The sequence below is a fragment of the Stereum hirsutum genome (assembly GCF_000264905.1).
Source record: "Stereum hirsutum FP-91666 SS1 unplaced genomic scaffold STEHIscaffold_20, whole genome shotgun sequence".
In the NCBI taxonomy this organism is placed as follows: Eukaryota; Fungi; Basidiomycota; class Agaricomycetes; order Russulales; family Stereaceae; genus Stereum; species Stereum hirsutum.
Genome location: NW_006763150.1, coordinates 1,099 through 16,799, shown reverse-complemented (window position 1 = coordinate 16,799; position 15,701 = coordinate 1,099). Strand labels below are relative to the sequence as shown.

At 51.6% G+C, this 15,701-nt stretch overlaps 4 protein-coding genes across 4 annotated transcripts; all 4 read left to right on the top strand.

The window, feature by feature from the left end:
- Nucleotides 1–252: 252 nt before the first annotated feature.
- Nucleotides 253–2,518, top strand: STEHIDRAFT_172578 (FAD/NAD-P-binding domain-containing protein). The gene is made up of 8 exons (XM_007310348.1): nucleotides 253–388; nucleotides 451–654; nucleotides 728–810; nucleotides 887–1,295; nucleotides 1,366–1,376; nucleotides 1,439–1,560; nucleotides 1,616–1,745; nucleotides 1,813–2,518. Exons 1-8 carry the CDS (start codon nucleotides 334–336, stop codon nucleotides 2,338–2,340), a joined length of 1,542 nt encoding a protein of 513 aa, XP_007310410.1. The 5' UTR covers nucleotides 253–333; the 3' UTR covers nucleotides 2,341–2,518.
- Nucleotides 2,519–2,775: 257 nt separating this feature from the next.
- Nucleotides 2,776–3,790, top strand: STEHIDRAFT_172577 (cytidine deaminase; the record flags this gene model as incomplete). The annotated part of the gene is made up of 5 exons (XM_007310347.1): nucleotides 2,776–2,848; nucleotides 3,062–3,169; nucleotides 3,230–3,273; nucleotides 3,348–3,388; nucleotides 3,470–3,790. The coding sequence occupies 5 exons, from the start codon at nucleotides 2,776–2,778 to the stop codon at nucleotides 3,678–3,680; spliced, it is 477 nt and encodes a 158-aa protein (XP_007310409.1). The 3' UTR covers nucleotides 3,681–3,790.
- Nucleotides 3,791–4,155: 365 nt separating this feature from the next.
- STEHIDRAFT_125864 (uncharacterized protein) lies at nucleotides 4,156–8,423 on the top strand. Its single transcript, XM_007310346.1, has 12 exons — nucleotides 4,156–4,264; nucleotides 4,437–4,652; nucleotides 4,730–4,781; nucleotides 5,641–5,761; nucleotides 5,837–6,288; nucleotides 6,378–6,473; nucleotides 6,552–6,594; nucleotides 6,665–6,721; nucleotides 6,791–7,144; nucleotides 7,209–7,787; nucleotides 7,853–7,956; nucleotides 8,013–8,423. The coding sequence occupies exons 9-12, from the start codon at nucleotides 6,983–6,985 to the stop codon at nucleotides 8,074–8,076; spliced, it is 909 nt and encodes a 302-aa protein (XP_007310408.1). The 5' UTR covers nucleotides 4,156–4,264; nucleotides 4,437–4,652; nucleotides 4,730–4,781; nucleotides 5,641–5,761; nucleotides 5,837–6,288; nucleotides 6,378–6,473; nucleotides 6,552–6,594; nucleotides 6,665–6,721; nucleotides 6,791–6,982; the 3' UTR covers nucleotides 8,077–8,423.
- Nucleotides 8,424–9,770: 1,347 nt separating this feature from the next.
- On the top strand, nucleotides 9,771–13,991 carry STEHIDRAFT_172575 (uncharacterized protein). The gene is made up of 11 exons (XM_007310345.1): nucleotides 9,771–10,502; nucleotides 10,608–10,996; nucleotides 11,060–11,158; nucleotides 11,706–11,724; nucleotides 11,806–11,893; nucleotides 11,981–12,063; nucleotides 12,235–12,315; nucleotides 12,391–13,017; nucleotides 13,082–13,324; nucleotides 13,394–13,528; nucleotides 13,600–13,991. Exons 2-10 carry the CDS (start codon nucleotides 10,878–10,880, stop codon nucleotides 13,478–13,480), a joined length of 1,446 nt encoding a protein of 481 aa, XP_007310407.1. The 5' UTR covers nucleotides 9,771–10,502; nucleotides 10,608–10,877; the 3' UTR covers nucleotides 13,481–13,528; nucleotides 13,600–13,991.
- Nucleotides 13,992–15,701: the final 1,710 nt, after the last annotated feature.

Here is a 15,701-nt window from a genome sequence, read left to right as displayed (position 1 = left end):
AGAAGATCCAGACTGTAACCACCGGGCCCGTCCGACTCGTCATCGTTCGGATTCGTGGTACATCTTCTCACCTCCAGCTTCAATTACTCACCTACAGAGGGCTCGGGTGTTCTATTCTTCCCAACCTTATGATTATGCACTTGTGCTCGGCATAGATCGCGCTGACTGCCGTGGACGTGAGCAGGTTATATATACTGGATGCTCTCACGTCGACTACGGGTTGACTTTTGGGTTGACCCTTCTGCTGATCCCACTCCCCGCTCAACATTAAGAGACGGTTCTAGCTCGAGATCATCGTCGATCGTTTGGCTACCCAGTCACCGAACATACGACATGGAGCATCACAGACAAGCAGTTCTCAAGTTGGACTTTATCATCGTCGGAGGAGGTAAGACCACCGATTTTATTGAAGTAAATCACGAACTAAATTCTGTGTTGGCGATCTGGTAGGTATTGCAGGACTTGCTTCCGGACACGCCCTCGCCTCCTCAGGACATCGCGTACGCGTATTCGAAAAATCATCGACGGGTACAAGCTCGGTGGGAGGCGGGTTCCGCTTCACGCCTAATGGTGTTCGGGTTCTGCAGCAGTGGGGACTTTCGGAAGAGCTGGAAAGACGGACGTCGTCATTGCAGGCGACCGACTTCATCGATAGTGAGCGTCTATGAATCTTTAGATCCCACCATGTTCTACTCGTCTGAGACAAATGTCTGAATCCGGCTTTTAGTGGAGACCGGCGAAAATATCGGACTGTTGAGCTGGCAAGAGGAGGTACTCCACGAAGTGGGAGCTCCCCTTCTATTAATCCGCGTTCGTATCTCTCTTTCACCTCTATTTGCACATCTCCAAATAGCCGCTTAGACGCCTGTTCGTTCTATTTTCGTAGCATCAAGATTTGCATGAGATGTTGTATGCTCTTGCCCTTTCCTCAGGCGTCGAAATCACATCCAACGCAAACATCATCTCCATCTCTCCTCCGCTCAACTACAAAGGCAAATACACGTCATCATCGTCGTCTTCGACCACAGGCTATGATCCTTCTCGTCCTTCCGTGACACTGGCTACTGGGGAGGTGTACCAGGCCGACATCATCATAGGGGCGGATGGGGCGGGCAGCATTATGCGGGAGATCGTGGATGAGGACGTAGCCACCATGCCGGCACCTTCGTCACGGACCAGCACCGTGTTTTATACGGGGACCATTCCGGTTGAGAGGATGAGGGTGGATGAGTACTTGAAGGAGTTGATCGAGATTCGGTCTGTGATCTGGATGGGAGATGGGCGTCAAGCTATGAGTACGCCTATTTTGACCTTGTCTTGACTGAAGAGGGTGCCTGACCAGAGTGTTTGTTATGATCTTCATAGGTTATCCAGTGGTAAGCTCTAAGTCTTCAATGCGGTTCTACAGGGAACGATAACACGTTACGCATTACCATAGCAAAACGACACCGCGTGGAATTTCGCTCTATGGCAGGACGAAGAGCTAGATGATGAGGCACCACAGGGATGGAGCACAGCGATCCCTCCAAGTATCCTGGATCGCTCCGCGTTTGAGCCACGGTTAGTTCTAGTCCGATTTGTCCTTCTAAAAGACTCTCATACCCTAATCTGACAGAATACGGGCGATTCTTGATCGGATACCTAACCTCGTACGCATCAAATCTTCAACAAAAACCCACGCAGAATCATGGGTAGACGACTCCGAACGGCTCATGCTCATAGGCGAAGCCGCTCATCCTCTCACCGTTCGTAGCTCCACCCTTTTTATAGCCAATTTAATCTGATAATCTTCGTCACGCCATTCGTCACCAGCCCAATGGTCTCCCTGTCCCCACACTCCCCCTCGAGGATGCCCATGTCCTCGGGACCCTCTTCTCACACCTCCGCCACCCGTCCCAAATTACATCCCTCCTCTACGCATACCAAGAACTCCGCCAGCCGCGCGCCTTATCCCTCCACACACTGGAACTTTCCAATCTTGACGCACTGCGATTACCTCCCGGCCCAAAACGAGATGCGCGGAATAAAACATGGGAGTGTGCGAAGAGGGCCGCTATCAAGCAGCAGGAAGCGAGAAATCGAATGAGACAGGGGGAAAGTCAGGGAGCAGATGGAGGGGATGATGAGAACGAGTTGACGCTGAGGGCGCAGTTTCAGGAGATCTTCGAGGTGTGGGGGTACGATGCGCGGGATGCGGCGGAGGATTGGTGGGTACAATGGGGCGTGCTTGGTGAGAGGGCCTTGGGCATGACGCAGGAGAATGGGTGGCAGGCTGCTGAGAGTGGCCTGGGTGCGATGTTTGCTAACGGGCATCGGATGGAGGGGGTGGTCGACGGATGAGGTTTATTGGGCTTGTCGACTCGGACAGAAGCAACGAGTGAGGCTTCGTCGCTTGAACTGAGGGTACTCTTACTACTTACTCACTGACAGTCTACTTTTAAAGTATTCGTTGAATTAATGACATATTTCCTTCTGTTCATTGTTCACACATTGAGGCCTGACGATACAATATACACAGCGTACACACATCTATGCGTTCCATAACCCGAGACCGAGAACCACGCCACCTCGGCGGAACTGTGATGAGTTCGCCACAAGTAGCCAAATCTTATCTTATCTCCGACATCCGATCGCCCCACGTTCCGCCTCCGGGTCAAGTTCAGATCTCCTTCACCACCGACTACTTACTTCAAGAACGGTATAGTAGCCCCTCATTCATTGGCGTAAAAAGCTCATATAATAAAGCTGATGTAACGACGATATTCTAGCCCTGTCATGTCCGCCCAAGCCTCTGCCATCTCTCTCCCGATCCAAGATCGAGAGCGCTTGATACAGGCTGCCATCGAAGGTTTGTCAGTTTGATGTACCGATTTCTTATGCATCCCAGCACCGGTGGCAACCGTGCAGGCTTCCTTAATGGAATCGCCTTAAACTCTTATACATGGATGATTGTGTTTCTCGGCTTGATATGCGTCTTTTCTTCGAGTTTCCCAATAAACCCGTGCTGTGTGCCGAGCACTGACCTCCTGCTGCATTTTTTTTTGCTTTACATGTTCAACAGCGAAAGAAGGTTCCTACAGCCCATACTCCAAGTTCCGTGTCGGTGCTGCTCTGTTGGCCGTCGATGGAAGCATTGTCAAAGGCGCCAATATCGAGAATGCGTCTTACGGTACAGTTCTTTGTCTGAATACCTGCGAGTACTGTGTTTCTGACATACAAACATATGTAGGAGGAACGATATGCGCAGAACGTACGGCGCTTGTCAAAGCTGTTGTACGTTGAATTTGATCATCGCTATCTTGAGCACAAGATCGTCTTGTACTAAAGCCTGATGGTATCGTTCACAGAGCGAAGGCACTCGTTCATTCATCGCCCTTGCCGTCACAAGGTATCCAAAACCCATCCCCCCTTGTCCTCCTCTCTTTTACTTCCATCGAGGCTCATCTCACTCACATCACCGACCCAACAGCGACGTAGCTCAAGCTATTTCTCCCTGTGGAATCTGTCGTCAAGTCATCCGCGAATTCTGTGCACTCCGTATGCCCGTCTTACTCGTCCCATCGGATTATGGCTTCAACGCTGCTGCGGAATTGAAAGAGACGACTGTGGAGGCACTGTTACCAGATAGCTTTGGGCCTGAACATTTGGAATTGCCGAGACCTGGAGGTGGCACGGCATGAAAGCAGGGCCTGGAATCGCTTGAGTCGAAAGAATGACAGGTGTCATCTGTACTTATAGACGAGTATTGATGTATGGAATGGGATGTGTGCATCCATAAGAAGCTCTTAACCTTGCGAGCAACCCGGCCATGCCATACCTGGATATTTGGGGCTCCCCCATATCGACCTCGAGTTCGCGATACCCGACCCTCTGTGTAAAATAACAAACTTTACTCCAGTAACAGCTATCCAAGGGAGTTGTACGTGATCTTATGAGAAAATATCTTGCGAAACAGTCCAGAAATCAAATTGTCTGTGTCACTATCGGTATTTGGCTCTTGTACTCGACAGCGGGGACACAGACTCGGAGACACAACGACAACCCGACACGCCACGCACTGGGCCGGAGGTTTCCGAAAGGCTCAGGCCTCGAGGCCGAGCCAATCTGCGGGCGCATCATCTCTTTGTCTCTCCCGTCATACCTGTTTTCTGCTGGTTTGTCCACGAAGAGAGGCTGGTCACGTCCCCTGCTACTGCTGGGCGTGATTATACAAGTCCATTTTATTGTCGGTGGTATGAGAACTCTGACCCAGCACACTTCCCGGGTACGAAATCCCATTTACCCCTCATTTTACCATCATTCTCAGCGCCACGCAACGACAACGAACATGCAATACCGGACTTCGCATGGTATTATTTCCCATAGTTGCGGTTCCTTCAGTTCATTGTTATGAGAGAGGATATCCATAAAGTTGTCCCTGACTTTGAACATCCCAGGAGCTCCTATTGCGACGATCAACGCCCCAGAAATACCATATTGGTTCAACCTTGCACGCCATACGATTTGACATACGACGAAGGCCATACCTCCCCCTCAAGATATCCAATGCCGAACATTTTAGTATCACGATATTTTCCGGAGTCCTTGGTCGGGACGGCGAATCGGACCATGCTCATCGGAGCCATCGCGACGACCAGCCGTGGTCAACAATGGTGCGTCCTGTATACGTCAGTTCTAGCCATTGATGTTGATCAAAATGACATGTCTCCGGCCATGCTCATTGTTGAAGGAAGGACATCATTCCATGGATAAGGCTTCGCTCAATGCGTGGTCAGCGAAAGGTGCGTTCTGACTTCGTGCTGCTCGGTTAGCCTGTCCTCGCCCCTCCCGATAGGCCAAACACCTTCATCATCTCGAACCGACCGTCCCAGTCCCAAAATCTCTGGTCAGACGCGCCCACATCTGTCCACATCTCGTCAACGATGAACCTATGCCAGCACACGCCCTGCTGCATCGATCTTGCACGATCTGGCTCCTCATAAATCTAGTCGTGAGGCAATATATGACCACGATGCTGGACTGCTCCACTTTGAGCAATCCAAGCTCATGGTCATAGAACCCCAGACAAGTATAGAGTATTCGGGGTCTGGGTTATGTTCAAATTCGTGGTCACCAGTCGCTCCGGCGATAAGACGCATGAAGCATCCATTCGTTCCCCGTGAAAATGCGTGCTCATCGCAGACCTTTCGAACAGGACATGCATCTGTCGGCGGTATGAGGAAAAGATGTTTGGAAACGGCGGTCTCTTTGCGTTCAGCCCTTACGCGTACCACAGGATGGACTGTGGCGCAAGTAGACGATGCTGGGTGGTAAACTTCCAGTTCGCGAAGCGGATGCCTCGTAACGTCTGCATGTCTAGATCGTGATTCATTTTTTGAAGCACAAACAATGGCGTTGACCAAAGGAATCCGGTGGGAAACGAGGCTCTAGCCATGCAACTATCAATCAGTATGGCATGATCGTGGTATACCCATTCAGAGCCAAGTCTCATCTTGCGCAGAAGGGTCTCAGGCGAGGTGTCATAACGATGCAGTAGAATACAATCTGGAGGGAAAGCCAGAGGTCAAGCAAAGCTCGAGCTTCTGTGTCCGCCAGTATCGACGACCACAGACTAACTGACTGATGATGCTGACGACCAAGCCCAGCGATCCTGCGATTGAGCTCAGGAGACTTTCCTATCGCCCAAATCGTAGTGAAATCGCATCTAAGCGAACCAATGGTGAGCCCAAAGAATGCTTCACACTGGTCGGCCAGAACAACAGTACGTGGCCGTAGCCGCTGGGGGCTCAATCAAGGAGATCGCGGCTAACGAACACTCACTTTTGGGACAAAACAGCACAAAACGGGTGGATGAGAGTACGCGTCGGCCATCGCGAATTGCAGACTGCCCAATTCGGACACCGATCCCGAAGATCCTGTCGCAGGTGCGCTTGCTACAGTGCAAGAGCAATCCACTTACCAGGTATCATGGATCGTAAGTCGGTACGTCCAGAACTATCAGAAGTTGTCGAGCTTTTGTTCCAAAAGGTTGTTGACGGATGAGTTGCAGCAGAGGGAGAGAGCAAGAGCCCAGAGACACGCCGCGTGTGGCACGGGTGGGCGCCGACGCCGAAGCCGAAGCCGGAATATTCCCCGGGCAGCCACCGCTGCACCCCCTCACCGTCTTTTCACCCCGCATCTCTGACACACAGGCTCCTTCAGCCACAGCCAGCTACACACACGCAAACAGTATTGTCTCAGTAACAGGCCACTCCGAGCATTTCATATCGTATAGATCTCGAGGTCCACGTGAGTGCTTTTGCCCATTCTTTATCGCCTGGCTTGTATGCGAGGGCGATCTGGCCTGGCGACATTGACCCCCTTGCTCTTTTGCGCAGAATCGCTCTAGATCAAGCAGCAAAGACCCCAAGATTCGAACGAAAGCTTCCTTATTAGCTTGTCATCGTCTAGCAAACACACGATCATCGTTTATTGTGAGTTGGTGTCGCTCGTCCGGGGTTGTGTATCGAGTGGCTCAGTTGGATATCGATTGTTGATCCCCGTCTTGTCAGTCACAGGCAACAATAAACAATACAAATGGCAACCAATCCATTGGTGAGTTCAGGCTCCTTCAACTGTTTAGTGTGCCATGGCGTCTGACTCCGTACCGTACACTGTCCGATAGTCTCCCACCCGTTCTCGTATTGTGTCTGGCAGTACGACAGGTACCCCACGAGGCGAAGTAAGTCCCGCGAAGCACTCTTACGCAGCGTAAACTAGATCCTGAGGCGATTCGTAAATTTTCTCCCAGAACATCGCCCTGCCCTCCTCTCCACCACGCCCCTCCACGCCCTCGTCATCGCGTCTTCCCGAACGGCGAAGATCCCCACGTAAGCGTACAAGGCGTGGAGCCGCCATCGTAACCAATGTAGGCGGCTACGAAGGAGATGAGGACAGTGACAGCGATTACGAGAAGCCTCCATCACCAAAGAGGCAGCATCGTATGTCTGTACCGTCATCAGAGGACATCCTGCCAACCTTGGCTAGTGGCCACTCAGACGCGGATGAAGAAAGCCTTGCCGATGCTCATGTCGTGGAGGAGATCTCGTCGAACCCCTCCGAGAACGGGGTCCTCGCCCAGACGGAGGCCCCTGCAGACCCACAGGTGCGATCCATATAATTTATATGATTTGTCTTTCATGCTGGCTCACGGATCCTACCGTTCACAGTCACCAAGCCCCAAGTCACCTGTCCGAGATTTCGGTACAGATGAGCCGGAGGATGAGTGGGAACGGCTGGAGAGGGTGTACCCTATGAGCAAGGAGGAGCAGGAGCTATACGACCGGGAAGACGAGGAGTATTGGCGTAGTGATGAAGGATCGGCGGAGGAGGATAGTGCTTCGGTTGAAGGTGGCCTGGATGATAACACGGCCCAAGGTGAGGAGGAGGAGGAGGGCGAACAGCCGGAAGCTCTGGAGGATGCAGGCGCTGGAGAGCAAGGTCCAGGGGAGGAGAGTGTTCGGGGAGAAGATGGGCTGGGCAGTGGCGCGGTCCACGGTGAGGATGCGGAAGGCGATCAGCCTGAACCTGACCACGTCTCCAATCAGGAGGGTGGTGAGGTGGTTGGTGAGCCGAGTTCAGAGACTAGGGAAGCTTCGAACGAGGCTGATGAGCAAGAGGAGGTTGTTCCTCTTGGGCAGGGCTCAGAGGATGGGGATGGCGCTGTCGAGGAAGGTCCTGTGGCCCAGGAATTCACTCCTGACGAGCCTCCATCGGATGATGACGGCTTGGGAACCCTCGGTTGGAACGTGAGTCAATCTGTTGATGTCTATGTTTCAAGGATGGAACTCATGTTTTGATTTGTCTGCTATAGCCAGGTCTGCATAATCTGCCGGGTCAAGGTGGGGATTCCGATAAGGAGAACGAGAAGGAGGGTGAGTCGTCCTTCAGGCGTATCCTGAGGACGACGGGGAGGAGGTAAGCTTTCGCTCAACAGTCAAACCTGAGAATTTGTCGTTAACAGGTTCCTACAGGCACAGAACGGAACCGCCCCCACCTATCTTGCGTGGACGTGGTTGGAACACTCGCCGCCGATGAATGCCTCAGACCAGGTGGCACCATCTCTATCATCATCACCATCATCACCATCATCATCCTTGATTGTCGTGTTATATGTCTGTTCATTTTTTATCGCTCTGTACTACTGCTCTGTTCTGTTTTCCTCATTGCTTCGGTGTTACTCCGACTCCTCCTTGCATACTATATTTATGCTGGATTTATCACATCCAGCTTCCATATCGTTGTCCATATGTACTTCTCACATCGCTCTGCTTTGGTGCTATTCTCGTCCGTGTTTTCACCTTCTTCCCTCTCATCTTGACTGGGTCTGGGCAGGTACTGTGGTGTTATGTCTGTTCCGTCGTGTCGCTGTATTTGCTAACGAACCCCCGTACGGTTGGATTATTTCGGGAGTGGGCTCGTTTTTAGTCATGTTGTTTTGATCAGCATTTGTTTTTATCATCATCTTCTGTGTCGCTGTGCTTTTTTGGTTACCGAAGCGCATACATTTTGGAGTTCATGGGTGTGATACTACTTGCGCCACACTGCTGCAAATCAGAACATCGGCGGGAGGCCTACGGTAATCTTCGGTGGTAAGTTGAAGCTCGTCAGTGTAGCATCTTCTTGAAAACAAAACACTACCCAATTTGGCCTTTGGACATATAACGTCGCACCTCTTGCTTTCTGACGTGTGTTTGTACTGTAATCGCACATGAATCTGCCACGATCCCGAATTGAAAATAATCTACCTCTATGCTCGGCCCACTGGCAGAGAGCTTAGTGGAGCGTTGTATTCACTTCCGCTATCAGTTACAGGAATAATGCTTCACTTTTTCGACATCGACGTGTATGGCGCGGTCTTTGTGTATCCGACACGCCACTCTGGGTCTTTGTTTCGTGCATTGCGGTGATCGCCGAGCCAACCTACTGGCGCCTCAACACTGCGTTCACACGTCACCCTCATTTTCGGCTGGCTAGCGAGAAAGGTTGTGGTTCCCTCCATTGTCCTCGAGAACCGTATCCTATGAACCTGCTTTCTCGACGCACAGTCCTGAAGTGTTTTCCTCGATATATCGCCTAGGCGAAATGATCCTGTTTTTTCTGCCTTTTGTAGACCACGTCTCGGCGACGAACGTACCTCGTCCAGTTCATGTTACTGTAAGCCCATGTCGAACTTCTGGTTGAATCCAACTATTTCTAACGTCAATTAGCATACATGGAGCCGTTACAAAATGCGCCAAAGAAATGTCTTCTTTTAGGACTCCAAAAACATCGTTCAAGCCCTCCGATTCCTCCCGTCATGTACGCCACACTGATCGCCGTACAATGAATTCTTCGCGCGAACGTCACCATCTCTCGAACATCCAACAACACCACATACTCCATTACGCCCCCTGAACCGTTTCGAAGGAATTCTGGAAGGAACGGACCGTTGGATCACACTTATCCACACCATCGGGAAACGTTAGCAGCATCGGTCGTGGTGGATGAATGTGCGTCGAACATACCTCGCCCTAATGTCCAGTAAGGCTGATATACCCGGAATGTTCTCGGCGTTTATTGTCGCTGAAAGAAAGATAGCACGCAGTGTTCGGTGGCGCGGGACAACCGATGCATTGTGGTTAGTCACAGGTGCGGTCTTTCATAGCTTCTTGGCAGCCTCCGCCTCCATACCATTTCCCCCTCCAATCAACCATGCGTTGTCCAGCCCCTCGATGGAGTCCATTCATGAACCGTGTCAGTATCATGGCCTAGGAGCGCGACAAGTCCAGTCGCGAGGTCACGAAGCCAACGTCGCACTTTGGGCGCCCAAAGTGCGTGGTCACAGAACCACTCCATAAGTCATATGCAGATTTTTTACAATCCGGGCCTGCGCGAACGTCATGGCTAGTCTAGCGGTTGACCAGGTCGAACTGTCTTGATGCGAGGAAGAATCTGGGGTACATCTTCATGTGCTTGTCGAAAGTGCTCATATAGCCCCGTGGAAAGCCTTCCAAGGTGGAAAACCTTCTAAGCGACACGCAATTCCGATGTTGCTTCACGAACTACATCCCCACCTGCTTTCAGACGGTGGTCTTTGGCACCTCATGGATGACTTGTGGCTCGAGCGGGCAGCAATCAGTGGGCATTCCCGCTTGGGGGTGGACAAATTCTCACCGAGCGCTGCCCTATGAAGGGCAATCAATTGCAACGTCGCATGGTTCCGTAAGTCACGAAAATTTGACTATATCACGAGCGTACTCTTTCCATGTGAGGATCGGTCGGTGCAGCTGATCGAACCACTTTCTCGGAGGCAACACACAAAGATTCTGAACCTTGTTGCCCGTCTTGCAGTCGATGAGGCTCATGCTCTCATTGGTGAGGACGACTTTGGAGCTGACCTTGTTGTGTGTATCAAGTATGTCACTTAGGCACTGTGGGGTAAACCATGCGAAAGCGGTGCAGCCACGACATCTCCTCACAAGGTACGTCTTTGGATTCGCAGAGACACCGTGAGTGCTCTGCGAACACCAAATCTCTGACCCTCGATAGAGATAAGTAGGTGTAGATCACAAGCAATGGTGTTTTAGTGAGATTTCCTTCGCTCAGGACATTAGGGCGATTCAGATGCTATAGCATGACCGAAGACTCCCCACGGCATGTAGGTAAGTCTATGCGTAATCTGATCGTTACGCCTGGTCGGATTAAACTTCCAGAAACACCCTTTCTGCGAAGACGGGGCTCCCTGCTAAGTCTGCTTGTCCGTAAAAATGTCGCAGAGCATGTTCTGTGCGAAGAAGCCAGAACTCGAGTGAAACTCGATCTTCACTGTTTCTCGTCACAGAGACTTCAGACTGATCATGGCGTGGAGCATCGAAATGAGCGATCCCCGCGATCCGACTTGGGAACGAACAGGTCCCTACTCGAGCATGTCCAGGAATCGGAAGGGGGATCATATCTCGATTGCTCCCAGCCCAAGGTGAGTCCAACTTTATCAACTCAGACCATGGTACGTCGCCATTATCATATGTGACTCAATCAGCGAGAGGGCTGCGAACGACGATCCAGCTGCTGGACAAAAATGCTCGAAGATTTGGCTGAGAGCGATGTGGGACGGCATCAGCAATCAGTCAGGTCTACGGTATGCCTAATCTGGATGCCGATCGCGCAAATCTTGACACAACCACTTTTACTGAATATAAAAGAAGAATGACTTACCGGCAGTGTATAAATCGCATATCGTCGTCCTCGCGACTTGGGAGTTGCATTGGTGCAATCGTAGAGCCCATGGTCAACAGCGTTGACGAGCAGAGTTGCCGGAGCCCAGCCGGATCGATGCGTGCGGCACGGGCCGGGGCGACGCCGGAATATATCCCGGGCAGTGCCAGCTCTCTCGCCGCCTTCCACTTCACCTCTCGCCCCACCCCGTTGACACACAATCAACTGCGCCCGCAAATCGCTTATTGTTTCGCATACCACCATCCGACTTTTTATCCATACAAATCTGAACGCGCACGTGAGTATTTCGTCCTTTTTCCTCTCATCTTGGTCGTGAGCGCGTCCGGTTGGGGGATCTAGTTCGCCATCGTTGACCCATGCCTTTTTACACAGAATCGCCCTTGATCAAGCAAGAGAGCTCCCAGCACTTTGACAACACACCATCAGTCGTCTTCTCATCGTCTCGATAGCCTGCGATCGTCGTTTTTGGTGAGTCGGTGTCGCTGGTCTGGTGTCGGGCATCGAGTGGCTCAGTTTGGCGGTCGTCGTTGACACCTATCTGCCTTTCAGAAATCCACTCTTGGCAGAACAAGAGACCACATAGACTCGATTAGCAGTAGAGTTCAATCGTCCAGCAAGAGTACTATATACGTTTCTGGTGAGTGGGCGTCGGTCGTCCGTGGTCGTTTATCGGGTGGCTCGGCTTTGGCGAGCGATTGTTGATCGTGTTGACATCTGTATGTAGCTTCGCCCCCAACTGAGCAAGAAAACTCTAAGACCTGCCCACCAGTCCTTCCAACAGCTAGCCAAGCTCAATCCACATCTCTGGTGAGTCGGTGTTGCGTGTCCGGGATCGTGTATCGAGTCACTTGATTTGACGGGCGTTGTGTTGTCTGCCATTGCACAGCAACGAATCATAACCCAACCTTCAAATATCCCTCAAACCTTTTTCGATGTCTTTTACATGTTCTGTAAGCTCGTCTTCTCTCCGTTTTTCAGCGTGTCAAGCCTCATGACACCGTGCAACAGTCTTCGAAAGTCAGCCGCAAGGCACTCAACGATATTCCCGTGCCCTCTGATGTAAGTTGCTGCGAGCTTTTCTTTCACCGTTTCCAGCAGATACTTAGTCCATCTATGCATCCCCTATGTATACAGCATTCCGCTCAGCCGTGGGTCCCACCACGCCCGGCGACACCCTGGCCTAATCCACGACCCCTTCTGAAGGAGACGTCTTTGCCTTCAATCAAGCGAAGATACGACACCGAGGACGAAGCCAGTAGCGATGAGGAGACAGCGCCGGCCCATAAGAGGCAGCGTCTTTTCGACGAGACGACCTACATCCCCCACGTCCAGGTCAAGGAGGAACCTGTCGACTCCTCCATTCCCGCAGACTGCGTTAAGCAGGAACCTGTAGATGCTCCCCTCCCTGCGTATGAGCACGTGAAAGAGGAGCCCATCGACGCCGTAATCCCCACCTACGACAATGGACAGCAGGAGCCAGTATACGCACCGTTCTTGGTGCACGTCCAACCGCAGGGGATTTTACATCCCTACATGTTCACCCCCCTTCGGCCCGGCGAGTCGCGGGTCGTCCGCAGGGTACGTGTGGAGTGGGAGATGCCCGTCAAGTCCGAAGACTCCGACACAGAGGATGGAAGGCCCATCAAGCCGTTGCCCAGGAGAGCGGAGTACGTGCAGGTCAAGAAAGAGGAGATCGAGTCCGGCCCTGGGTCTCTCATCCTCAGTGGGCCATCGAGTGGGGATGATGTCCCGCCCGTACCGGTGAGATCGATACCAGCAATCTGACTGGTTTTCGCTGATTGCTAACCAAACTACTCGATTATAGCTTCGAAGGCTAGTCCCATACGAAAGCTCCGACGATGAGTCGGATGACGACGTTGGCTTACCGCCAATAAGGGGCTCACGACTCCACAAACCGTACGACCCCGAGGAGATCGAGAGGCAGCGGGTCATGTTTCCACTGTCCGCGGAGGAGCAGGCGCACGACGCCGCGGCTGACGCCGACTTGTACGCCGATCGTGGTAGCTCTCCGTACTTAATGGACGAGTGGGGGCTTTTAGGCTGGATCGTGAGTCCATTTCTCGTGGTCATCTCTCTGGGATGCGACTAATGTCGGACTTTGTCATCTTTTTTGAAGCCCTCCTCGAGTCCTGAGCAAGAGGGGGGTGAAGAGGGGAGCGAAGAGGGGAGCGAGGAGGAGAACGAGGAGTATGACCGATCATAATTTAGCTCTCCCGACCTCAACGACGAGTATGGGGATCTTGGGTGGGATGTAAGTCAACTTTCTGGTGTTGTCGCTCTTGAGCCTGGTCGTTGACGTTGAATTATCTTCGGCCTCTCAAGCCTTTCCCGATGGCATTCGCTGGGCCTTCTGCTCGGGTCCAGTAGTAGGAACTGGTCTTTTCCTTCGTCGCGTATTCATTTATTTTTGTCGCCATCTCTTCCCTCTCCATTGCTCTGATAGTTCGTCGTATTCCGCTGTCCTCTGCTTGCATATCTCGTTGTCGTGTCTTGCTTCTCACTTATCGCTATTGTTCGTGACTCCCTGGTATGATATTGTTGTGTCATCGCATCGTCATCAATTGTTCTGCTGCTCCTCTTTCTCCCTTTCTATCATTGCTACGATAGTGTTGTGTCCAATTGCCCAAATGTTTTTATCAACCTCGCCTGGTGTATCCTTACTATTAGTCTACTTCGGACCTGGATCGTTTGGGTTCGCGCTGGGTGGTCTGTCCTTGTTCTGCTATCTCATGTACTGTCTATTTGGCTGGCGCTCGCAATGTATCGACTGGAACTCTGAAGCTCATCGCCACACTGGTGACCAAACATGCTGCGCCGACGTTTACTTCGCGGTGGATCGACTTTCTACGAATGAGAACCATGCGAAACGCCATTCGCATCACTTCTTGGTCATTTTTCGACGACGAGGGTCGAGTGCCCATCCATCGTCTTTTATACGCCACATCGGAATCGTTGCCCATGTCTTCACCGCGCCGTTTCGTCTCGCTTCAAACCGCCTAGGATCGCTTCTCGCGAACGTTCACTCGCTGAGCCGGACCGGGTTCATAGAGCCCGTTGCAGCTGGATGGTGCTTTCGCGCTGAGAGTCGGGGATGGAGGTCTGTTTGGACGAGATCGACATGTTGCTGTTGAAGGGATATTGTGTCGCGAATGAGGTTGAAATGCTGGGTGCAGCCCAGGCTAGCACGAGGGCCGCCCCTGCGCCCTTTCCACAGTCCGTTCATCATGGGTCTTCGAGAAAAGGCGTAGGCCTCTTTAGGCGTCACCCCACTCTTTTGTAATTCGACATGGTTTGACCTAGACGATCTTGTAACTGACGCTTGGCAGCTACTTATTGGCATGCATAGCGATCCTTACTTATACGGGGAGAAGGCAGAGAGGGGAGAAGGCAGAAGGAAGGAGTGTATGTATCTCGAGATAATTTGTTCGAGTTGTTCTTTTGGTTTAGACGATTGACTTGTTCTGTCTTCCGGGGAGCGTGCTTTAGAGCTTCTTCCTTCTTTCCAGTATTGTGATGAAGAGAAGTCAAGAATCATAGTAGGCATGTCGAGGATCGAATGCACTATCTCGCAACAATCCTATTACTGTACTTTTTCGCGCACAAGTTCGTGTCCCGTGTCCCATGGGTGCCGCGAACGAACTTTTTCCACGGGACAGTCCCACCCCATTGACGTGCACTGAACTTGTAAATGGGACATACCAAAATTTGACAAAAACTTGACAAATATTTGAGAATATATTTTAGGGTCCTAAATTGACCTCAGGAAGGCCCCCAAGACACAATTTGGGCCAGATTTGCTACTGGGTGAGCTCCCCCACCCAAATGCAGAGCATAAGTGGCTGTTGAGCGGTCATGAAAGGTCGTATCCCTGAAAAAGTGTCCATGTTCACGAACATCGTCCTTGTCCCGATCTGCTTGCGAACCGGGACACGAACGGATTATGTCATCTCGGCAACGGCCGAGGGGCGGTGGCGCGAACTTGTGCGCGAAAAAGTACAGTATTCTGAGTGCGCGCTTTTCGCGCCCCAAATCAATGGACTGAATTGTCGCGAATTGCTACACACTTGCCCTATTTCTACAAACTTCAACAACTAGATCATACAATTCACCTTTGTTCTACCAGTCGCATGTTCTACCAGTTGCAGTAACGTAAACTGATTTGACTACGGGGAAATGGCCAAACATCACGGGTGAGCATCGAAGAAACGCAAAATGTTGTCAGAAGGCAATTGTGCATACATTCCGAGCTGTTCGCTTACGAGTAAGGGCATTATTTCTCGACGTCTACAATAGTTCAATAGCGATTAAGTCAAGACCATCTCGTCTGCCAACAACAAGGCAAGAAACATACCGGCGGGGTAGAAACAACAACTTATAAAGGCAGACACGTTGAGCAGTGATCCACACTCGTATATGCACTCAGA

What these genes read in the sequence shown, in the direction of transcription:
- STEHIDRAFT_125864 (XM_007310346.1), top strand. Translation starts at nt 6,983, where the DNA reads ATGTCTGTACCGTCATCAGAGGACATCCTGCCAACCTTGGCTAGTGGC. An exon ending in TGGGAACCCTCGGTTGGAAC is followed by an intron (nt 7,788 to 7,852) that starts GTGAGTCAATCT and finishes TGTCTGCTATAG; the next exon opens with CCAGGTCTGCATAATCTGCC. An exon ending in CTGAGGACGACGGGGAGGAG is followed by an intron (nt 7,957 to 8,012) that starts GTAAGCTTTCGC and finishes AGGTTCCTACAG; the next exon opens with GCACAGAACGGAACCGCCCC.
- STEHIDRAFT_172578 (XM_007310348.1), top strand. Translation starts at nt 334, where the DNA reads ATGGAGCATCACAGACAAGCAGTTCTCAAGTTGGACTTTATCATCGTC. An exon ending in GGCGACCGACTTCATCGATA is followed by an intron (nt 655 to 727) that starts GTGAGCGTCTAT and finishes TCCGGCTTTTAG; the next exon opens with TGGAGACCGGCGAAAATATC. An exon ending in CTCCCCTTCTATTAATCCGC is followed by an intron (nt 811 to 886) that starts GTTCGTATCTCT and finishes CTATTTTCGTAG; the next exon opens with CATCAAGATTTGCATGAGAT.
- STEHIDRAFT_172575 (XM_007310345.1), top strand. Translation starts at nt 10,878, where the DNA reads ATGGCGTGGAGCATCGAAATGAGCGATCCCCGCGATCCGACTTGGGAA. An exon ending in TCGATTGCTCCCAGCCCAAG is followed by an intron (nt 10,997 to 11,059) that starts GTGAGTCCAACT and finishes TGACTCAATCAG; the next exon opens with CGAGAGGGCTGCGAACGACG. An exon ending in GGGGGCTTTTAGGCTGGATC is followed by an intron (nt 13,325 to 13,393) that starts GTGAGTCCATTT and finishes TCTTTTTTGAAG; the next exon opens with CCCTCCTCGAGTCCTGAGCA.